This window comes from Nyctibius grandis, chromosome 7, assembly GCF_013368605.1.
Source record: "Nyctibius grandis isolate bNycGra1 chromosome 7, bNycGra1.pri, whole genome shotgun sequence".
Classification (NCBI taxonomy): Eukaryota; Metazoa; Chordata; class Aves; order Nyctibiiformes; family Nyctibiidae; genus Nyctibius; species Nyctibius grandis.
Genome location: NC_090664.1, coordinates 6,184,975 through 6,206,321, shown reverse-complemented (window position 1 = coordinate 6,206,321; position 21,347 = coordinate 6,184,975). Strand labels below are relative to the sequence as shown.

Genomic DNA, 21,347 nt, shown 5'->3' with positions numbered 1-21,347 from the left:
CCATTGTTTCTTCATAGGTATTAGTTCTTCTTACTGTCTTCTTGGATACCTGGTATATATTCAACATGTATTTTTGTTAAGGAAAGTTGAAATGTCTCACAGCTTTTGTTCATTTTCCTCACAGTTTTTCATAGCTTGCATGCATTTTTTGTTAATTATCTCTCTTTTGAAGTGATGTACTTCATGTTGTCTTTTTTAACCATAGAACTAACTTTTTGCAATTTTTTGCAAGCCTTTTTAATTCTTGAACGCAATTCTGAAAGAAAGTAGGCACTTCTCACTTAAATATGTCACAGTTTTACCCAGCTGTTAGCCAGTAAGTCATAAAAAGATTCCTGTGAGGTAGGCAGTGCATGTTATCTTTTATACATGCAGACATCGCACTGTTGTACCACCTGAAATTCCATCAGGCTTCCAGCTCTGCAGAAAGTGACAAATGCTAGACAGGTATACGATTTATAATGGATGAGGTATGCAAGCAAGCTCTGGGAGTTGGATTGGATTTGATTACAAACAATAATATGACACAACCCCCTCTGTGGATAGTACACACATTGTGAGAGGCAGTACAATCAGGCAGCCTGAACACCGGCCTGCAGGTGTGATCCGGAGCCCTACATCCACCTTTGCAGCACACCTCCTGTGTGGCTTTGGGAAAGCCTTGTCTGATCTAACAGTCCTTCTTCCAATTCCCTATCTGTTTGTTTAGCAACAGCATGTTAAACAATCATAACTCCCTAAGCCACTTCAATGCAATTTATAGTTCAGCATGATAGTAGGCTTTGGAGAGGCTTTTAAAAGGAATTATATGAAAAGGCAAGAAGTTATTTGAATAATTTTGTGCAGTTGCTGGCAATGAACTTGGAAACTTTTCTATGAAGTAACTTTTCTTCATCAACAAAATTTTGCCTGAGGGATTACCTTCCACCCCAGAAAAAATGAGTGCATTTCCAGTTCAAAAGTGAATGGCAGAGACATCGATAACCCTGCATTGGCCAACATTCAAGTATTAGGCAGCACTGAATGCAAAGCTTTTCTACTCCTGGATGGGGAATGAAACAAATCCCCATATCGAGCCATGATCTGAGAGTGCTGGGCATGCCCGCAGAATTTACAAACTTGATATTTTCCAAGTCAGCTTCAGACCCTCTTCATTCATCGGAGAAGTCAGCTTGCCTGAGTGATTGCACCTGCTCACATTGTCAATGCACAGAAGTATGTTGGTGATGGCTATTTCACATTGGTTATATTAGCAGTTCAGTAGGACCTGAACTTTCAAACTTCTAGGTTAAAAAAAAAAGCTCTTGAGGCATTTTTTCATCTTTTTCTTCGCTCTGGATTCTGTCCCTTGTTTTGTGTATTGGCAGAAGAAAGAATGTGCAAATCAAAATGTCCGTTAAACAGAGTATTGGTCTTGTGGAGAACGGAAGTTTAATGAACATTTAATTTTTAAGAATGTAATTCAATAGCTGATCAAAGGCATGACTCATTAATGAAACTGAGGCCTACACATTACAATAACTGTTCTGGCAAGTAAATCCCAATGCATGCAACAATATAATCTTTCTTTCTTAAGCAGACTCATACATTTAGTAAAACCACATTTCAGTAAGTCTGGGGTTTTGTCCAATGGCAAACAAACAGATCAGTACTATTTCTGTATATCCGTATCTGTGCTTTGGACTCTGTAATCTTGCAAAAGTACTTGTATCACTGTTTGGCAACATTTCAATGAGAGCATCCTGTAAGAAAATCGTATGCTCTGTGGGGAACACTAATACTAATAATTATTAAATACTAGTCTTCTGATTGCTCTGAGCTGCATGCAAACACACAAAACAATAAACTTTTTGCAATATAATGTAACCACCCCTTCATTTTTTTTAGTTTGTCAACAAACTTCATTTATTTTACACTTTGGGCTTCTTTACCATTCTCCTTATGTCTTGTATGTCACCATTTTAAGAAGTCCAGGCAGTGATGCTTTTATCTTTAATATTCAATTAACAGATATTTTTTGCATATGTAAGTTCAATCACAAGATCATTGACAAAAATTTAGTGCTGACCTGTTTTTGCACTTTTATGTTATCAGAATCACAGTGATCCCTCTGTCCTGTGTTACCTCATGTTATATCAGATTGATACTTTCAGCATTCTTTTAATTATTGACCATATTTTCCAAATTCTATCTGAAAGGCATACCTCAAAGAGCCAAACATGTTCTCTGCTCCCAAAATGTTTCAGTAGATGGCTTCGCCTCCACCTTGAGTGCTTTTGCCTGTCCCCTACTACATGACCCGGTGCCCTACATACAACCTATGGCACTCTGACAAGTCCATTCTTCCAAGCCGTGGCCTTTAAGAGTGCCCTGTGGGAGCAAAAAGAGTTTGGGGACCATTGCAGTACAAAAAAACCCCACTATATCTAGTTTATTATAGAGAAAGTTTTGTCTCATCCTGTCAAGTTGTGCACATAGGATAAAAAACAACCCCTCGTTCCTCTCTATGAGCTGTGTGTATTACAAGTTAGGCGTCTGTGGCGTGTCATCTCATTCAACTCTGCAGTGGAGTCTGTGGAAGCAGTAAGGACTTGTGTTTGAAGTCTTGGTTCTGGTTGTCAGTGGTTTCTCCAGACTGCTAAGCTATCGCAGGTGAGGAAATGGCCTGCACAAGATAAAGAGCTGATCTAGATTAGTTTTTTCTTTATGGGAATGGGAAGGATCTTTCCACCTCTGTGTACACACCTACAGATAGAATTGGTGAATAGTATTCCTTGCCATCTGAGGTGCTTCATGCTATGGTTAGTATTTGTCTATGCAGTTGCTTTCTTGTATACACACCTTCTCTATTCTTTGTTCTTATATGCCCTTCATTATATTTCCTCTTACTAACCTCTTGGCTTTGGGACATCTAGGTATGAGTTCTGATCATGGAATTGATGGGAGTGTACCCTTACATCTCCAGGCTGATTTTTTTTGCATGAGACACCATGCGTGTTTTTAATCTGATGGTCACTCTGTTTTATGTTGAAACACAAAACTTCCATCACTAACTTTCCTGATGGAAATATATTGGTGTTACCAGTCCTCCTCCTCTGCATTATTCAGGTTCTTTGTTGAAGTCACGTAATTCTTGTAAAGGCATATTTGTAGTTTGATTCCTGCCTCTGGTGAAAGAAAATTTAGAGCAGCTATGAGTGGACAAGCTAGGAATGGATGACCAACAGCTCTTCCTACCAAGCCTTTTACTTTTCCATCATACAGCCTTTTCTGGCTTACCCGTTCTGCCTGATCTTTTGCCGCTTTCTTTTCTTTTTTCTTTTGCTTATTCCAGTTTATGGCTCATTGATTTCATAAGATGTACGAAGACCTCAGGTTCATCCCGAGGGCATAGACATCTGGAAGGTTGAAACAGGGATTGCGGCATGAAAAGAAAGTGGAGATGACTTGGCTTTATCTGCCAATCCACAAATAACTTGGTGAACAGAGTTTCTGGCCATGAAATCTGAATGCCATTTTAGAAATAACAAATTTGATTCATTCTCAGTTTACTTTGGCTTCTGCTGATGGAAATTAGAACACAGAGTGGTGTTGACAAAGCAGTATACAGAGTGCAAAATAGTGCAATGGCCTTGTAAGCTGTTTCTCTTGGGATCTTATAGCTATCTAATGCAATCCCTAAGATGTTGATTAAAGTGGGTAAGGCCGGAGACCCAGGTGACTTATTCAGGGCATAACCCCAGAAAGCGTCAGGCTCCTGTGATGTTCTGGCTGCTGCTTAAAGCTGTTCTTCCTTAGTGATATCCCTGTGGCACACTTCTTGCCTTCCTGAATTTAATGAATGCCCTAGTCAATTTGAAAGTGTCTCTGGGAGATAAAGTGTGTGCCTCTGTGCCAGCTGGTTGATGTGAGCCACCAGTTTCTAAGCCTCACATTTGTAGCACATGCTAGCAAAACACAACGGACCTTTACTACCAGGAGTAAGTGAGCAGTGCAAGTGCGCAGAATACCTACTCTGTTTCACAAGAGGAACTTTATAGCTTTTAGACGTGAATGATCAGGAGCGGTTCTAATTTCAGACAGACGCATTTTATTTGGTATTTTTGCTACCTATGCATTGCACAAGGAAATTCACAGCTGAATATTTTATTTCCTGAGACTTGCTCTATAAAGACATGACAAAGCTCTTTTCAAAGCATCCTTTATTTTACAACTATGGTTTTCTCCTCCTTTATATAACAGTCCCAGTTAATGTTATGGGTTCTAGCTATGCTGTATCCAGTTACATCCTGTTCGCCTCTTCTTTAGGCAGGTAAAATTCCCATTGGTTTCACTGGTAAGCTTGTCTGAGCAAAGAGTGCTGGTCAGCTCTGATGCCCATCCTGAGACAGAGCTGTAGCCCTTCCAAAGGTTTGCTTTCATTGCCTCCAGTGAAGTCCAGCTCTTACCACCAAACTGCACTGGCAGAACCACAGGCTATTATTGATGGGAACATGTTTCCTGCCACAACCTGAGTCTGAGGGGAGCTGACCTCAGAGAGCAGTGTGCCCCACAATGTAACAGAACCAGAATTTAATCCAGAATATCTTTAACACAGAAGGTATTACTGAAACCTACATAACTTCCTTCCCTCTCTTCAATTCACAGCTACCTCATCCCTGAACTCCCAGCTTCAACAGCTTCAGCATCTTCAGCAGCTCCAACATCAACAGCAGCAGCAGCAAGGTCAGCAGCAGCAACAGCAGCAGCAAAGCCAGCAGCAGCAGCAGCAGCAAGGTCAGCAGGCACAGACTCCACAGCCACCCCAGCAGACCCAGCAGCCACAGGCACAGCCATCAGCGCCACAGCAGCAGAACCAAACACAGTCCCAGAGCCAGAGCCAAGTGCCTCCGGCCCCACAGTCCTCCAGCTCCCCTCAGAAACCCAGCCAGTCACCAGGGCATGGCCTTCCATCTCCTCTTACTTCACCAAATCCATTGCAGGTAGGACGCTACATACAAATCTCTAATGGTCTAACCACAGAAAGTACATACTCTCCCGCTGCAAGGGGAAATCAAGGGAAGGTTAAACCTTCTGACCATACAGGCTGAGAAATTCCACCTCATATTAATCATTACAGGCATGCAGCTTAAAATAGATAAAAGGTCTGATAAACCAGAAAAAAAATAACTAATGATGGTCCTAGTCTGCTTCTTTCTGAAGAGTAAACATCTTGAAGTCCATATCATAAAACCCATAGAAAACTATCTAATTTTTTCCATGGATTCAGCATGTGACCTTCACAAATGGCGTTTGCCTAGCAGTCTCCCTTTATGGTAACTTATGAGGATGGCAAAGTTAGCTGTTCATTAGCAGATGATCCTGCCTGTAAAAGAAATAGAGCTTCTGCTGGTGGACGTGTGCAAGGGATGGATGGGTTATCCTTCCTCTTGAAATCATAGTTCTAACACTTATCCAACTAAGAATCAAATACTTCTGTTAAAAGTCTCAGTATAGACTCCAAAGCTAAGAATGCCAGTTAATGCCTTTCCTAGATGCTCACTCCAATGACACAGATGTTTTTTAATAGACCAACAGCTATGGCACCCACACTGATGCTGGGCTCTGCCCGTCTTGGAATTCCCAGGCAGAAACAGGAGAGCTCTGATCCAATGATCCTAATTTCTTATACTTGGGTGTTCTCACGCTACATACGTCATGTTCTATTCACATCCTGCAAGAACAGTTTTGACTGTACCCACAAGTATGATTCTGAATAAACACCAGGGTAGTCTGTGAAGTGAGCAGTGTCTTTCACTGGGCACTGGAACTGCACTTAGAAACCAGCAAAGTCTCTATTCACGTTATTCACTAAATTTTGAGACCCCACTTTAAAGGTTTTATTCATACTGATGGATTTGGCTCCATTTCCTGCAAAAATTAAACTGCATTAGCTTAATAATTAAAAAATCCTTTTTCAAACAATTAAGGGAATTGGTTTACAAGAAGCTATGTTTGCCATGTGGCCAGTTAAACCTGCATTAATCTGAGCTTCGACTAAATTGCATCAAATCTGATTTTTTAATGGTTTAGATAATAGACTTAAAAGTCCACAAGAGATGTGTCCTTTCTTCCTGAGCTTTTGCTTACAGTAGGGCATAATGTTTCTAGAGCTTTTTCTGTGTATTGTCTTAAGGGCTACTTAGGCACCACTTAATGCCCAGTCTATCATGCTAGTGAGTGCTTTGGGACTCCTTAATATGCAGATTATTGACATACAGAGACAGGAATATTTCCAGAGGAGCTTCTGTTACATTTTATTGTCGTGGTGCAGCTGTAATGTACGCGCACATGTATAATGTATATGCTATATGTTGCTAAAACTGCCTGCAAAATATTTTGCTTCAAAAGGCATTCAGTTTTCCAAACAAAGCAAATGCACACATAAATTAGAGTTGGTGTAGGGAGGAAATGAGATTATCTCAGTGAACATACCTCAAGAGGCTTGTACTAACCCTCTGAAGTTTTAGCTCTCGTATAGCCTCTGATCCCAATGTAAATCTCAACTGAATCTGAGTACTTTCAGTCTCATCTGTGACCTACAGGTACAGGCCAGTAGAAGCACTTTCTACTTTTAGCTCTGCAGGGTCACATCTCACTTGCAGAAGTACAATAAAAGTAAGTAAAACCAACAATTCATTGTATGGGAGGTGCCAATGTCAATGTTTTCATGGAGATACCTTGGCACATCGCTCTCTTTAGCATGCTTATCCTCATGACTGCCCTTCTGAGGGCAGTCTGGATGTGGCAGACTCAACAGAAGTGGACAGAGGGAACCAAGTACTCTGAGGTGGTTTTAGTTCAAATGCTAACCCCAAAACCTTTTAGGAACTGGGATTAGAGTTAATGAAAGACACCAGCGTGAGAGGTCTGGCATTCCCACTGGGCTGAGCTCAGCCAGTACTGCTAAGCCAGCTGCGTGACTGGGACACTTTCAGAATAACAGTCAAGGAATTAGAAGTCATTAGCTGTCAGCTCTGGCTCAGCATTAAAGAGTTACTAATAAAGTGGGGGATAAGTATTTTTAATGTTCTTTCCTCTCTGATCTTCACCATTTAAATAGCCATGAAAACCCAAAGTTTGTTCACAGACACAAATACACCATGTGCTGACATCTAGAAGAGAAGCCAGAATTCAGCACGATACTTCAGGCCTCACCTTAGAGATGTGTGTAGCGCCATTAGTTTGGCCTTCTAGCCATTTCTACAGCATTTCTGCAGCAAGTGTTAATACTTAAGAACTTGAAACATGCTCTGTCATATTGCTGAGAACGGTGAGACTCTTTAATATGCAAACAAGTGACACGCAGAAATCTTTCCAAAGGAACTGCTGTTGCACTTTATATATGGTTGAAGGATGTGTTTGGGTACTTTTCCAAAGCAAAGCAGTGGTAAGGTCTCCTCCATGAAGTTTGTCTTTCTGTTCTAAATCCTGCTGAGAAAAGCTGTTTTACCCCTGTACATCTAACTTGAAGACTCGATCTGAAATTGTTTTCTACTGCACAAACATTAAAAAAAAAAAAGGAGGGGGCACACATTTGGCAGCAGTTCATATATCCAGTTCATAATAGCTGCTTAGAATGTGGATTTTTTTTTTAATGCCTAATGCTTTAACTTAAAAATCGACCTAGAACAAAATTCAGAGATATTATGGCCTCTAAGGTAATGTTCTTTATGAACTAGAATGAAATGGGTTTTGTTTGAAGAATATTAAGGGAATAAAGATCAACTAAGTTAAAGTTTGACAGCTTAAATTTCATTTCTGAATTCCTGATTTTTTCATGTGGGCTTTATCCTCTTACATTATTCAGGATCTGTCTGAAAGATATTAGTTTAGAACAATGCAACCTCAAAAAATTGTCATGGAAAGTCAGTAATTCAGGAGGATGATTGTGTTTGTTTCAAAAAACTCTGAAGGATAACAGCAATTACATATCAAAATGTACAGACGCTGTCATGTCCTTCAGAAGGCAAATTAAATGAAAGTGACTGGCTTAGGTATACCTGGGTGAGGTGCTTTTGCTAGCTGATCGGAAATTAATAATAGCGGTGCAGCATACACCAGCTAGAAGTCTCAGAGCGATTCTTGTCAGGTTGTTCTGTACTACTCTGCTCTAATTTCATCACTATTCTATACTCAGTTCAGTGGGATGGATCGTAGTTACAAAACTGTTATTTTTTAGGAAGTCTTTTAATGATTCTGTAGAAAGATGAAAAACCTCACTTTAGGTTCCAAGGTCTGGATTATGTGCTGACAGTAGTGATGATGGTCCAGATTTACACTGGTAAAAGCAAAACACTGCAGAACTAGGGTCATCGCTGATTTGCAAAAGACAACAAACCAGAAAAGAATTTTCCAGAGCAGAGCTGTGTTTCAGGAGGTGGTGGGTCACGTAGATGATGGAAGACTTTCATCCCTTCATTTTAAAATGGTGAAATTCCTCATATAGATAATCATAGTCTGATTCTTACTTTCATTATGTCAATTGATTGAGACAAAGGAATCCAGAGGTGAAAGACGACCTATTTCATATTGTAAATTGGGGACTTCAAAACCTTCACTTCTGGGAAAATACACTTCTCCAAATATGCTTCTCCTGTGAATGTTTAATGTTATTACATGCAAACTATGCAGGTTCCTGAATGGTCAGCATGTTGCAACTTCAAAGAATAGTTAGCACCTCTTACAGAGTTTCCATTCCATTAAATTTCTGGAGCCATAAGGTCTTGATTATATGCTATATAAGATCAGATGAGCCAAGTACTAAGTAGCCAATTACTCTGCTTGGCTACCAGAATAAGGCGCTTTGTATCAGCAGCATATATTTAACTGACTCCAAATGGAGGCTTGCTTCTGGTGCTGACACTCACTGTGTGTTTTAGCGGCATGGATAAGATGAATGTACCAACAGCCAGATCTACAAAGTGCAGATCTACCTGCACTATAGGAATAGAATTCACAATGATTTCTACTGGTCTGTTCATGTGGGAATAGGAACAGACAAACAGGAAATCCCCCAGGGATTGCCCCACTGTAAAATTATTCTGACCGGTTTTAGAACTCTTTCCTAAAGCACCTTTTTGTCATAGAAGCCTACCTACAATAACTGCAGCTGACGGAAGATGATGAGTGAGAAAAAAATAATAATAAAAGGAGGGAAGAAGGGAAGTGAGGAGATGACAACAGCAGAAAAATCTTCCAAGTAATAGCAAACTCTAGGATAGCAAAACCAGAACCTCCTTCAGATTAAATTTTCATACTAATCTTAAATAATGTATTTGGAACCTCAATACTTTTATAACAAAGGAGAAAAGAAAAGCAGAAAGGCTGAAACACTCAGCTGTAAATGAGGGAGAATGTGTACACAGATGCCTGAGGCTCCAACAGTTGCAAAAACCAAACCGCCCCTTCCCTTCCCCCCAACCTCATTCACTGGTTAGCTTCTCATTAAGGAAAAATGTACTTTAAAGAAAACTCAGTGTTTACTTACACTTTAATAAATTTACATATATTTAAGATGCAGAAGAAACAACCAAGTATTTATTGGTTTGAGGAAGGCAACTGGGATAAGTTTGCAAGGACTATAGTCATGGGCTGTGTTTATGTCTGTGTTCACGTCCAAGACCTGCTGTATTTTTCTCATGCTTATTGAACCTGAAATCAAGAAAACTTGATCAAGATTATGACACCAGTCATCCCACTGAGGTTTTTTTTTCATTTTGCTAAAATTATCTACCCTTCTTCCTGCATATGATGCTGTGCAACGTATGACTGTCTGAATCTGTTCCCAAGTTACTTGGTAATCAGTTTGGCAAAGAAATATTTTATAAATGGTGAGCAAATGCAGTGCTTTGAATCCATTTTCCAAAATTTCTTGGTTTTTGGTATCAATAGGGAGTGAGATATTGGACAACACAAGGTAGCAGGTGATATAGACACGTACAGCAGACATTTATTCAGGAAGATTCATGCCCGTCACCTGCTTAGAGTGAGCCTGTTGAAGTGCTGATCTTGGATGGATTTCCAGGAGATACTGGCAAGACCTAGGTCTCAGCTCTAAATTAATAGCATGGAAACTCCCCTGCAGTCATCTAAATTGAGTTGAGCTTGGTGAACTGTTGAGAATATTTTGCATGTTTCGTCCCCTGCTCATTTCAAAGAGGTCCAGAAAGATTTAGACATCTTGTTCTATTGACAGTTTTGGATTTCTGAGCATTCTTACAGTATTTTAATGATTTTTGTAGGTTGATAAAGGTCATTTCATGAGTGGAAGCAGCAACTACTTGTGTAAAAATTTCCACTAGCTAGAAAGTCATGGTCATACTGATGTACCACACACACACATGCTTGTTACCCATTGCAAATGCTATTTTGATTCAAGTCCCCTCCTTTTGTTTTTATGTTCTTCCTTTTGCCACTGCCGTAGTTCTGTGGACCACATGGACATTACTGTTCACAAACTTGAACTTTACTTTAGAAATTGTTGGCTCTGAGTTTCAGTGCATCTAGGGCCTCTTCTTCTCCTCTCACCTCTTCTGGGCACTTCCACGATCCTCCTCATGCCTTCTGGGTCTGCCACCAGCTAGGCCTCTCCGATATGGCAGCATGGCAGTTTGTCCTAGCTGGGCACTCAGCTGTCTCTGCACTGTGCTGTACCATGCTCCCTGGCCCTGGTGCACCGTGCAGAGACATGCAAGCTGGTTTCCTGGCACAGCAAACTTGTTTGAGGGCTGCTGCTCTTCATGTCTACCTGGAGATACATGGGCACCATTTCCACAGAAAGGATAGTTTCAGTTATGCGTAAGACTGCATCCATCCACAGGACTGAGGAGGGCTTCAGATCTTCTCCTCAGCTGTCATCCTTCTGCCAGCAGCTCACTGCTTTTTTGGGTCTTTGAGGCATTGGGACTTCACACTGTAAAGCTGTTAAATACTGCATTTAAACAAAGCAAAGAGATGTTTAAGGGTTCTCAAAGAGACTTTATAAGTAAGTCTCTTCATTCCCTGAGGAAACTTTCTCGCAGTTGGAGCGCTGGCTGCCTGGTCCGTCCAAGTATACTCTGCAGGTGTTGCTATTTTCAGAAGTACAAGGAGTGCTGGTGTCTGACTCACATTTAAAGCAAAGGAAATTAATCTTCGAGCAAAACAACTGGCATTATTAGCACCCAAGGGGCAGAAGCTGAGGCTAATATAGGAAACCATTTGCTAGAGAATTCTCTGAAGGAGAGGAAAGTGGAGCTGTTTGCCCAGCAAAATCTGGCTTCTGAAATGGGAGCATTTAATAAACTCTCTAAAGCAACTGAAGTATTTAACAAATAGGGAAATAAATAATGTCCTCCCAGGACAAATTTGGGAAAGGATCCGTATCCCATAAGGTCTTCTATTTCCAAAGACTTTCTAGGCAAAGATGAGGACCCTTAGGGATCTTAGGGACAGAAAAAATTGACACAGCCCCTCAGATACTCTTTTAAATCCAGTGGAACTGTTTTGCTAGCATTCATTTATTTTAATTTCTCTTTTCACCCCTATTTCCAAAAATTTTCAGGGAAGTACAGAATACCCCAAAGTATTACTTTATTTTCCCCTATTTTTCCCCCCTTCACCTCTTTGTAATAAAGAAAAAAAAAAAGGAAAAAAATGCAGGTTATCACAGGTTTCTAGTTCTGCGAGAAAAAAAAATCTTCTACTTGGAAAAAAGTGGACCAAGTGAACACAGAGAACGGACTGGTTGAATCTGGCTGAGGAGCAATATTCTGGAAGTGGTGTTGTCCTGATGTTATATCATGCAAGGCTCCTTGTACAAATAAGCATCTAAAAGAGGTTGCTCAGTTTCTAGGTACTGTTAAAAATAAAAAAATTTTAAAAAAAAAGGAAAAAAAAAAGCCACTCTAGACTGTTTTAAAGTTTAAAAGTAAGCCTTTTTCAATAGTATTGCTGAGATCTATCAGAGTGTCCACTTGTGGATTCTGTTGGTGGTTTTAGCAGATGCAGTTTAGGGCAGGTGTTTAAAAACATAATAATACTTTCTCTTTTTTATTGGTAACCAGAATGTTTTGAGAGAGTGACTAAGCACAGGCCTGGAGATTATGAAATTTGCTTAAGTGTTAATGGGTTGATTGCTGAGTTACAGCCTGCCGTCTTTACTGGAAATTGATTGACTGGTGCTGCAGGTCTTCACACTTGACGCTTGGATTTGACTCGAAAATTCTGCCAAGTCTTTTACTCTGAAATTTATCTTAATTAGATCTGAAAGACCTGCCACAGCAGAATAGTCACACCGATTAAAATGAAAAACAGGAGAAATTACTGATCAAATTAATCATAATGTCGGGTTACAGCTGTAGGTCTGATGTAATTTGCCACTCCAGTGAGTTACATCGGCCCAGGCACAGCAAAGAGAGCTGGTTTTACGCTGATCCATAACACCAGGCAGCTTCGGGCAGCCCATCAGGACGTTTATTCCATTCATTCTCTTGGCTTATTCTGACCTTAGTGCTGCAACTAGAAGCAAATTAGGCAAAAGAAACAAAATATCCTTTTATCCAAGGGGTCGCACTGGAAACGTGAGCTTTCCAAACCCTTCTTGTTTCATTTTTCCCCTTTCTCCACCAACTTTTTACTTTTGTTTGAAGTAACCAACAATTAAGTACGAAACTGGAAAATTAAAAGGTCAGAGGTTACCACCTCAGGCACAAGTGAGAAAATGTGTATTTCTAAGTGCTCCTAGTGCGTTAGGATATGAGGAAATTAGGATCGTTTAACAAATGGGTATATAGCAGCACATGAGATGGCATGTCCTAGCAGGTAGGTAATAAAAAATCAGACTTGATATCTTATAGATGTGACAATCTTAAAATGTATTTTTAGATTATGTATTTCTAATATACTACATTCTACTATAACCTCTTTTTTTTAAAAAAAAAAAGTACACATCACTGGTTGAATCTATGTTAGAAGGAGATAGGTTGTGGGTCTTAAGGGGGCCCACCATAAAATTTTTGTCTGGAAGAGAAGTCTTCTGCAAGTTTCCTAGTGTTCGTTCCACCAGCAAGGTCTGAAAGATTTTTAGGACAACCTGTCTTGTACCACTACTGTATTTTTTGCTGCTGATCCAGGACGAAGTCAAGAAATCAAGATATTTGCCACTAGGTGAGAAAGGAAATGGAGTAAAGGAAAGAGAACAAGAAAGCAGATGAGCACTGTGAGTCTTACCTTTAAAATACACGCAATTTTTATTTTGATACTGTAGTACCTTAAACTGATCAGAAATTTTCTAAGTGATTTTTCTTTTCCAACAATGATGTAATTCCACAAAGTTGATTTCTCCCCTAACCAAAATTTCATTTTAATTTTCTATTTTCCGCCTGGGTAATGGAAAGAACTGAGGATAGCTTTTGTTTAAAATCAGCTTAAGTTGTATATAAACAATTTATAACATTGAATTGCCTAAAAAAATAGTGATTTAACAAAAGAAATTGAAAACATTTTAATTCATGATGATAATTTGAAATCTGCTGAAATACTTCATAATTTTCAAATGCAAGTTTTTGTTTGCTGGAACTTTTCAATGTTCCATCTTTCAGTTGCATTTGCATCAGAAATTGCATCTTAAGTGAAGAGAATTTCCTGTAGGAAAGGAATTTGACTTATTTCTGATAGCTTAGACATGACCAAATATCCTGTGAGGATTCCAATTGGAGAACCAAGTTAGGTTATGTTTGTGAAAGAGATTGGAAGGCAAAGCTGAGTTTCCAGAAGAGAAAAACTGATATATGAAAATAGCACATCATATATTGCTAGGATTATCCTTTTACTAAAGGAATGATGATGGTGCATTTTGGTTCTTAAAGGAGCTGAGATTCTATAAAGCAGCAATCACTGCTACAATAGCTTTGTATACCTGTTCAGAAATACTTACATGCTTGTAAAAAGTATCAGGGAAGCAGTCAGACCTGGGAGGATCATAGGCTCTTAGCAAAAACACAGAAGCTATAAAGAAAACCCTATAATATGATTCCAGTCACAGTACAGAACAGTACTCTGTAGTAGTGATGACCAATAAACTGATATCAGAAGATGATTCTGAATGAACATGATAAGAAGTGATATAAAAATTGGTAGTTGCTAATGCTCTTATTATTTTCACCATAGTAACCTTATAATCGCATTTTCAACCTGCTGGATAGCCAAACCCGACTGGAGTGCTGTCTCTGCCTCTTCTTTCTTTCCTCCCAGTTTGGGCAGTGCTATCCTTGTGAACTGATGGCTCCAGCTGAAACAGGACAGAGGCTGGTAGAGGGCTGATCTCCTCTTGACCTTTCCTCAGGGGGTGGGGAACACCTTTCAGAGTGCCAAGCAGAGCTGCCAACATGGGTGCTCCGTGGTCTGGGGAGGGGTGTGCATATGGTGAGGACTAGCGTGTACTGGGATCAAGGTCCAGGAAGGAGCAAGTAAGGAGAAGTCAGTCTCATTCCCAGGATTCATTTGAGGGTGCAGCTTCCCTCAGTGTAGAATTCCTCAGGGACAGGCCCTGATTTTAGGGAGGAAAAGGAATAAGTTGGGAGGAGGAAGGGGAGAAAAACAATGTCTTTGTTACTCACAATGCCTTTATTACTGCTGACCTTTTCCACTGGGAGAGAGACACAAAAAACTAGAAGGACTGGCGTTGTGAAAGGCTGCAATTGCATCACTGATCACCAATCCGGAATATGATGCTGTGTGCATTTCCATCCTACCTCTGTCTGCAACTTTTCACTTTATAATGAGACCTAACACTACTACTAGGGAAGCTGGCAAGAGGTTTCTCATAGCTCTCAAATGAGACAGGAGCAAGATCAATATGCCATTAGGAAGGTTTCCTCCTCTTCTCCCTCCCCAACTTTGTAGAATTAAACCTTCCCTTTTTTTTTAACTGTCTTCTGACTATGAAACATGTTCTCCACGCAGTCAAAATGTGTCTGACAGAATTTTCAGTTCGTGTAAAACAAATATAAAAATAAACAAAACTTGAGAAAACTAAGCCATTCTAAAAATCCTTGATGTTTTCCCCATAGACATTCAAAGGGTACGTCTAGGGGGAAATCACTGGTACTTCAAATGTACAAGAAGGTATAGAGATAACATACGTCAGTCCTGTAGACCCAAACTTGGCAGTCCACGCTCTCATGAGTGAAAACTGCAGGGAAAGGAGGGGAGGGAGTTCTTTTATCACCACATACAATCTGCATATTTAGCTCTAATCTTATTATCAAGTTATGCCTTTCCTTACTGAATTCATGTTTGAAAAATAATTTGCATCAGGAAGCAAAGTGCTCTAGTAAATTGGTTGTTGGAGTCAGGAACACCAGACTGCCATCCCAGCTCTGTCACTGTCTGGCATGTCATTTCGGCTTTCTGTTCTTTTGTTGATTCTCCCACCATTGTTTGATCTCTTTAGACTGCAAATTTTTACAGTTTTTTGGTATAATGAAATGAGGCCTTGATCTTGCAGTGGGCTTCTAGGTACTGCTGTAACACTAATACTACAAAAGCAAGGAATATTCAAAAGTGGAATCACATAGCCCCAGTCACTCTCTTGCTGAATTCATAGTAGTATTGCTGTTGACTTCAGAGGACACAGAATTGGTATCCATTTTGTTTTCAAGTATATTGAATATTTTGAATTTTCTGGCAGCTGCTCAGTGTGCTGTCAAATGCACTAATGAAAGGTTTTCCTAAAGTTAATTTTCCTACTCGTAGTACAATAACCAAATTTGCTTTAACACTTGAAAAAATCCATCCATACTAAAGAGAATCAGTTGCTTAATCCTAAAATTAAAGGTTATTGCATGCAAGAGAAAATAATTACATGCTCAAAGTATGGAAAAAAGAAAACTTTTTTAATATGTAGGTATTTGTATAATTAAAGACTAATCAAGCATGAAGGCTGCTGACTAAACCAGAAAATGAGATTGTTGGCAAGCAATATTGTAATGTAAATGCCATTTTTGTTTAAGTACTAAAGAGCTGGAGGAATGATATCCTGAACAGATTAAAAGCAAACAGCATTGATAATAAATATTTATCAGATTTCAAATGCAACACACAGATTTTTATATTTTACATGCAAAATATATTGGCATTGAAATATTCAGTCACTTTTCAAAGCTTTGTTCACATCTTCACTTTAAAATGTTGAAAAACAAGCACTCACTAGTAAGAGAAACAGCTTTAGAACTCAGTCAACCTGTAGCAACATCAGTAATATGTAGGCAATGGAAAACAGCTGAGAGTTGCTAACATACTTAACTACAAATGTATAAGATCAGCTCCTGGGGCTGGAGAGTCAGAATTTTAATGGTCTTTATGTGTGTTTTCTTTTCTTTTTCTTTTTCCCAAAATGTTCACATTAATTTTTCAAAAAGAGAGGGAAGCTTCTCAAACTTAAATCCATGCCATGAAACAAATATGTAGTAAAGTATTTATGGAGGGAATATGTATATACAGAAATTATCCCAATGTAAACATGATTTTGTTGTAGAGGCCTGATTTAGTTAAACGTTTGTATCTTCTTGGGGCTGTGCTTTTAAATTTGTGTAAAACCATTGTGCTGGTTAAATATGCTCATCATATACCTTTGTGTTATGTTATTGTAGCCTAAGTCTTGTTCAGAAGTGGGTATAAAGATATTTGGCTACATCAAGAGTTGAGGAGAATGAAGAAACGCTAGAAATTACATACTAAATGTGATCCAATTCCCATCCATTTTCTTTCCATTACACTGCTGCCAGAGTTGGCACTACTTAGCATGCTGAGGTCCAGCAGAAACCATCTCTTAATCAAGCCTGGTCTTGCAATAGTTGAAGTTAATTTAAAAGGTCCTTTGACATCTGTGAAAAGAGGCTTAACCCAATGGTTATGATAGTAAGGCAATGAAGACCTTTGCTTCAGTACATGCACTGTGGGCCACTGCATCCTTTGTGTTGCTGTGTATCTCCTGTTGCTTCCTCATACGTTCACTTTTCAGAATAATTTTCATCTCACTTGATTATGACTGAGAGATACAATAGTATGTCACTGACAGAGTTATCGGGGGAAAGTGACAATAGGGATTTTTGAAAGGAAGGCTGCCTACAACATATCAAATTTTTCTTAGCCTAGTGTCATTATATTCTATTAGCCTTTGGACAAAGGGAGTGTAGACAAGTTAAAATTAAATAATATTGTGCAAAAGTCTAACACTAGTCTCTTGAATAAGCATTGATCTAATTTTCAGAAAGGTTGAATCACTCCCATTGATGTCAACTGTAGAAATTATTACTTAGCCCTCGAAGGAGCAAAAATACGGATTTCAACCCCTGGATTTCTTAGAGAAATCTTGCTTGTGTCTATAGGTTATATCACAGGATAGGTTATATCATAGGAAACTGACAATTTGCAAATGCCAAAATTCAGACCAAGCCAGCCAGATTCATACAATATCCTGTATTTATCTGAGTTACTGAGCTCTTAAATGCATAATTTCACAGATAGGCATATTAATATATCATCATTAAGAAACTTTATAATAAGTACTTTAAAAGTCCTCTAAGCAATTCATATTTACATTGTTTTATACTAAGGATTACATTGGTAAAAACACACTAAGGAAAATAGTAGGAAAAATACCAAACCTTGTGTGTGGACCATCAGTCAGTGGTCCAGCAAGAACCAAACTAGGAGAGGCAGTAAAGCACATTTAGATCAAAGCTATGCAACTGATGGTCTGTGAGCCAGGTCTGACCCATAGGAACTTTCTATCCAGACCCCAAGTGAGCAAATAAAAGAAAAATAAAAGGCTTTTGAAGGCAACTGCACATGTGCTTTGCCCTGGGATGTGCTGTTTCTTGTGAGGCCTGAGAGCAGCCCAATTACGTAAGAGAGGTGGGCAGGTGAGAAGTCTGCCTTTTGATATTTGTTTGTTTGTTTTTCACACATACCTGAGTGAAGCATAGTAATAAGTTGCCTCTTAGCAAAAGACCCTAATTCTTCTACAGAGATGGCTGTGCCTCCCAAAGATTACTGATCCTGTCAAGCAGGTGATAATTCCTTTTTTTGTTTTCTAAGGGTAGTGCTGTATAAAGGGTAAGTTATAAGAAGGGTTTATCTATTATTTCTAGAAGGGAGATTACCACAGTTTACTGAGGAAAACATGGTAACATGTAAATTATTTAAAGGCTGAAACAGGCACTTTCACTTTCACAAGTCATTAAACTACTCCATGTCTTGGAACACAAAGAGGATATTGCTGGGATATTTATCTGAGGGGTCTGCAGGTCAAAAGGGGAATGGAGTCAGCAGAAAAAGAAGCAGTCACATACAGAAAGAGCAATTATTCACAAAATAAAAATGAGGATAGCAGTTGGAAGTGTCAGCATATACCTCTGAGATGCCTTTGGTGGGGCCATTATTTATGAAAAAAGTCATTACTGCCATTTTGCACTAGATACCATGTACCTATTTCGTGGTAACCATGGCTTGTGTAGTGTTCATTTATATGGAAAACCTGCAAAGAAACCTCAAACCACCTAATGAAATGTAGAAACGTCTCCCAGCTCTCTGGCTTTATACTCTTTGACAAGCATCAACCTAAACAGGACCTTAAAATGATCAACACTTGTATACATCATCTCCATTTACCTTCGTGAATCAATAAGGATATGCAAGCCTCATCTTTAGTGTGTGGTTTGGAAAGTCTGAATCTGATTCTCTAGGTTAACAATATCCTTTACTCCAAATCATAAAAAGTAAGATCACGGTCCTGGTTATAGCCTCACTTGGAAGTTTGAAGGCCAGACAGATGTTGCTCTGTTTTCCAGGATTGTCCAAAAAAAGTTGCCTTATTTTCGGATAAGACTTGCCCCTCATCTGAGCAATAGATATTGAAATTTGCAGAATTTTTTCTGGACATGCTGTATTTGGTTTTGTAATTTCTTCACAGGAGAAAGTCTTACTACTAGGATTAGGCAAAAATCAGAGCCAAGGATATTCCATGATCTCAACAAATATTTGACTCCAAACCAGAAAAAGAAAACAGAAAAAGCAGAGTAGCTGTATTTCATCCAAGTTTCACATGGATGAAAAAAACCTGTGAAGTCTGATTTAATCCATTTTATCTTACCATATGCACATGCACCTCTGTGCCATTTGAGAAATTGGATTCAAAATGAAGAGCCCAAAACTGGGGAATTTCAGTACTACCAGAACACTTTCTTCTGGAGCTTATGGAGGGAGAGACTTCCTAAACACAATCAAAATATCCACCACTTTTCAAAAAGTTTCAATTCCAATGGAAATAGTAATAGGGCAATAAATTTTTCTATCAAAATTTTTAAAATCTATTTGCAAAAAAAAATTGTCACAAAATATTTTAAATTAAACCTTATTCTGGAAATCACCATGGGCTTCACAAATACTGCCTAGTGCTTAGAAAAGCTGAATCTGACATTCTTCCGGTAAACTGGAAAGCTGCACACTGTTGAATATAATCTTCACATTAGGGTGCTGTTTTTAAATTTCCCAGGAGGTGGTTCAGTGCATCAAGGCAACAAGGGTAATGATCTGAGGAGGAGAATCCTCACAAAGTAGAAAGAAAAGATCAGTACACTTCCCACTCCTGACAGCTGACAGATCAGAGTTTGCCCTATGAAATAAAGTCAGCCATGCCAGTGAAATGGTCCAGCACTGAGCAAAGTCACTGGGTGACCTCATTAATGTTTATAAATATGTAAAGGGCAAGTGTCAAGAGGATGGAGCCAGGCTCTTCTCAGTGACATCCCTTGACAGGACAAGGGGCAATGGGTGTAAGCTGGAACACAGGAGGTTCCACTTAAATTTGAGGAAAAACTTCTTTACGGTGAGGGTAACTGAACACTGGAACAGGCTGCCCAGAGAGGTTGTGGAGTCTCCTTCTCTGGAGACATTCAAAACCCGCCTGGACGCGTTCCTGTGTGATATGGTCTAGGCAATCCTGCCCCGGCAGGGGGATTGGACTAGATGATCTTTCGAGGTCCCTTCCAGTCCCTAACATTCCGTGATTCTGTGATTCTGTGATTCTGTGAAAGGAGATTTACCTCAAGAACTGAAGTTTGTAATCATCAGAGCGATAACCACCCTCATTTTCCTACAACTTGGTCCTTTGCAAAATGCCTAGCAACCTTCTTTTAAACAGCTGGACAACTCAAGACTTCTTTTTCTTTAGGTTTTGCTAAAAACTGTAGATTCACTGAAAAGCAAGCCTATTCATGGCATCTGGTTAAATCATCTCATGAAACAGTATCTTAGCCTCAGGTTCAAGCCTTTCACTGCACCCAATTGAGATGTGAGGCTTCATTCAGGGTCTCCACATGCTGATGAGTGCCCTGATTTGGCAGAATGATGAATGCTTGGGGGTTTTACTTTTCCATCTTGGAATATAAATAGTTGACTATTCATCAGGCAAGAAAGTGAACTTATCCTCCTACTTGTCCCAACGCGCATGGTAGCTTTTACAAAGGAAACAATTCTAAGTAACAGCAAGAAAAAGGTCATGAGCCTGTAACTTACGATGTGTAAGTATGTATGTCTTTCCTGTTGGAGAATTGTCTGCTGGAAATTTAAATGACCAATTTCTATAACTGCGAGGCAAGCCCACGAGGAGCTCTGTAAATATTCCAGATGTAAGCTAAGACTGGTTTGGCTTTGTTCTCTCTGGGGAGAAGAGGGGCTGAATGTATAGGTTACATGATATTCTATCAGTTGTTTGGATGGGAGAGCTGCCACTTTAGCATAGCATGAGCACTACTTTTCCTGGGAGGGCTGCCTGGTGTTTGGATTGTGTCTGGCTGATTTTCATTTTGCAATCATGCACAATGAAAGGATGTTTACTAAGCTATTTTAAGGGAGAAATTTTTAAAAGATGATTGATACAGAAAGATGAGCATAAGATACATAGGGAGTGTATGTATGATGAAGGTTGATCAGATTTTAAAAAAAAATAATTGGTATATTCCAAGGATAAAGAATAATCTTTAATGTAGGTATTGAGTGACCTCCTATTGTGAATCCTAATTAGTGACACTAATTTTAATATAAGGAAGTGTAGAAATGCTTCTAGAAAGTACAGTTAAAATAAATCCCTGAATATCTAAATGCTAGATCCAATAGGATTGAGACCTTATGAGCAAATTTTGACTTTTAATGATATTAGGTCAATACAGACCTTTAAAAAAAGTGGAATTTCAGGTTCTGAAAATAAAGTTTTAGCGTTAGTGCTTTGATAAAGATCTGTGACCCCTGGCCCTTTAAATATT

The 21,347-nt window shown here is 39.2% G+C and overlaps 1 protein-coding gene across 1 annotated transcript in view; it reads left to right on the top strand.

The window, feature by feature from the left end:
- POU6F2 (POU class 6 homeobox 2) overlaps positions 1-21,347 on the top strand; it is a 320,392-nt gene that overhangs the window by 214,362 nt on the left and 84,683 nt on the right. Inside the window, exon 5 of the mRNA XM_068405256.1 lies at positions 4,648-4,982. Coding sequence (XP_068261357.1) covers positions 4,648-4,982 — 335 coding nt within the window. The remainder of the gene's footprint in view (positions 1-4,647; positions 4,983-21,347) is intronic.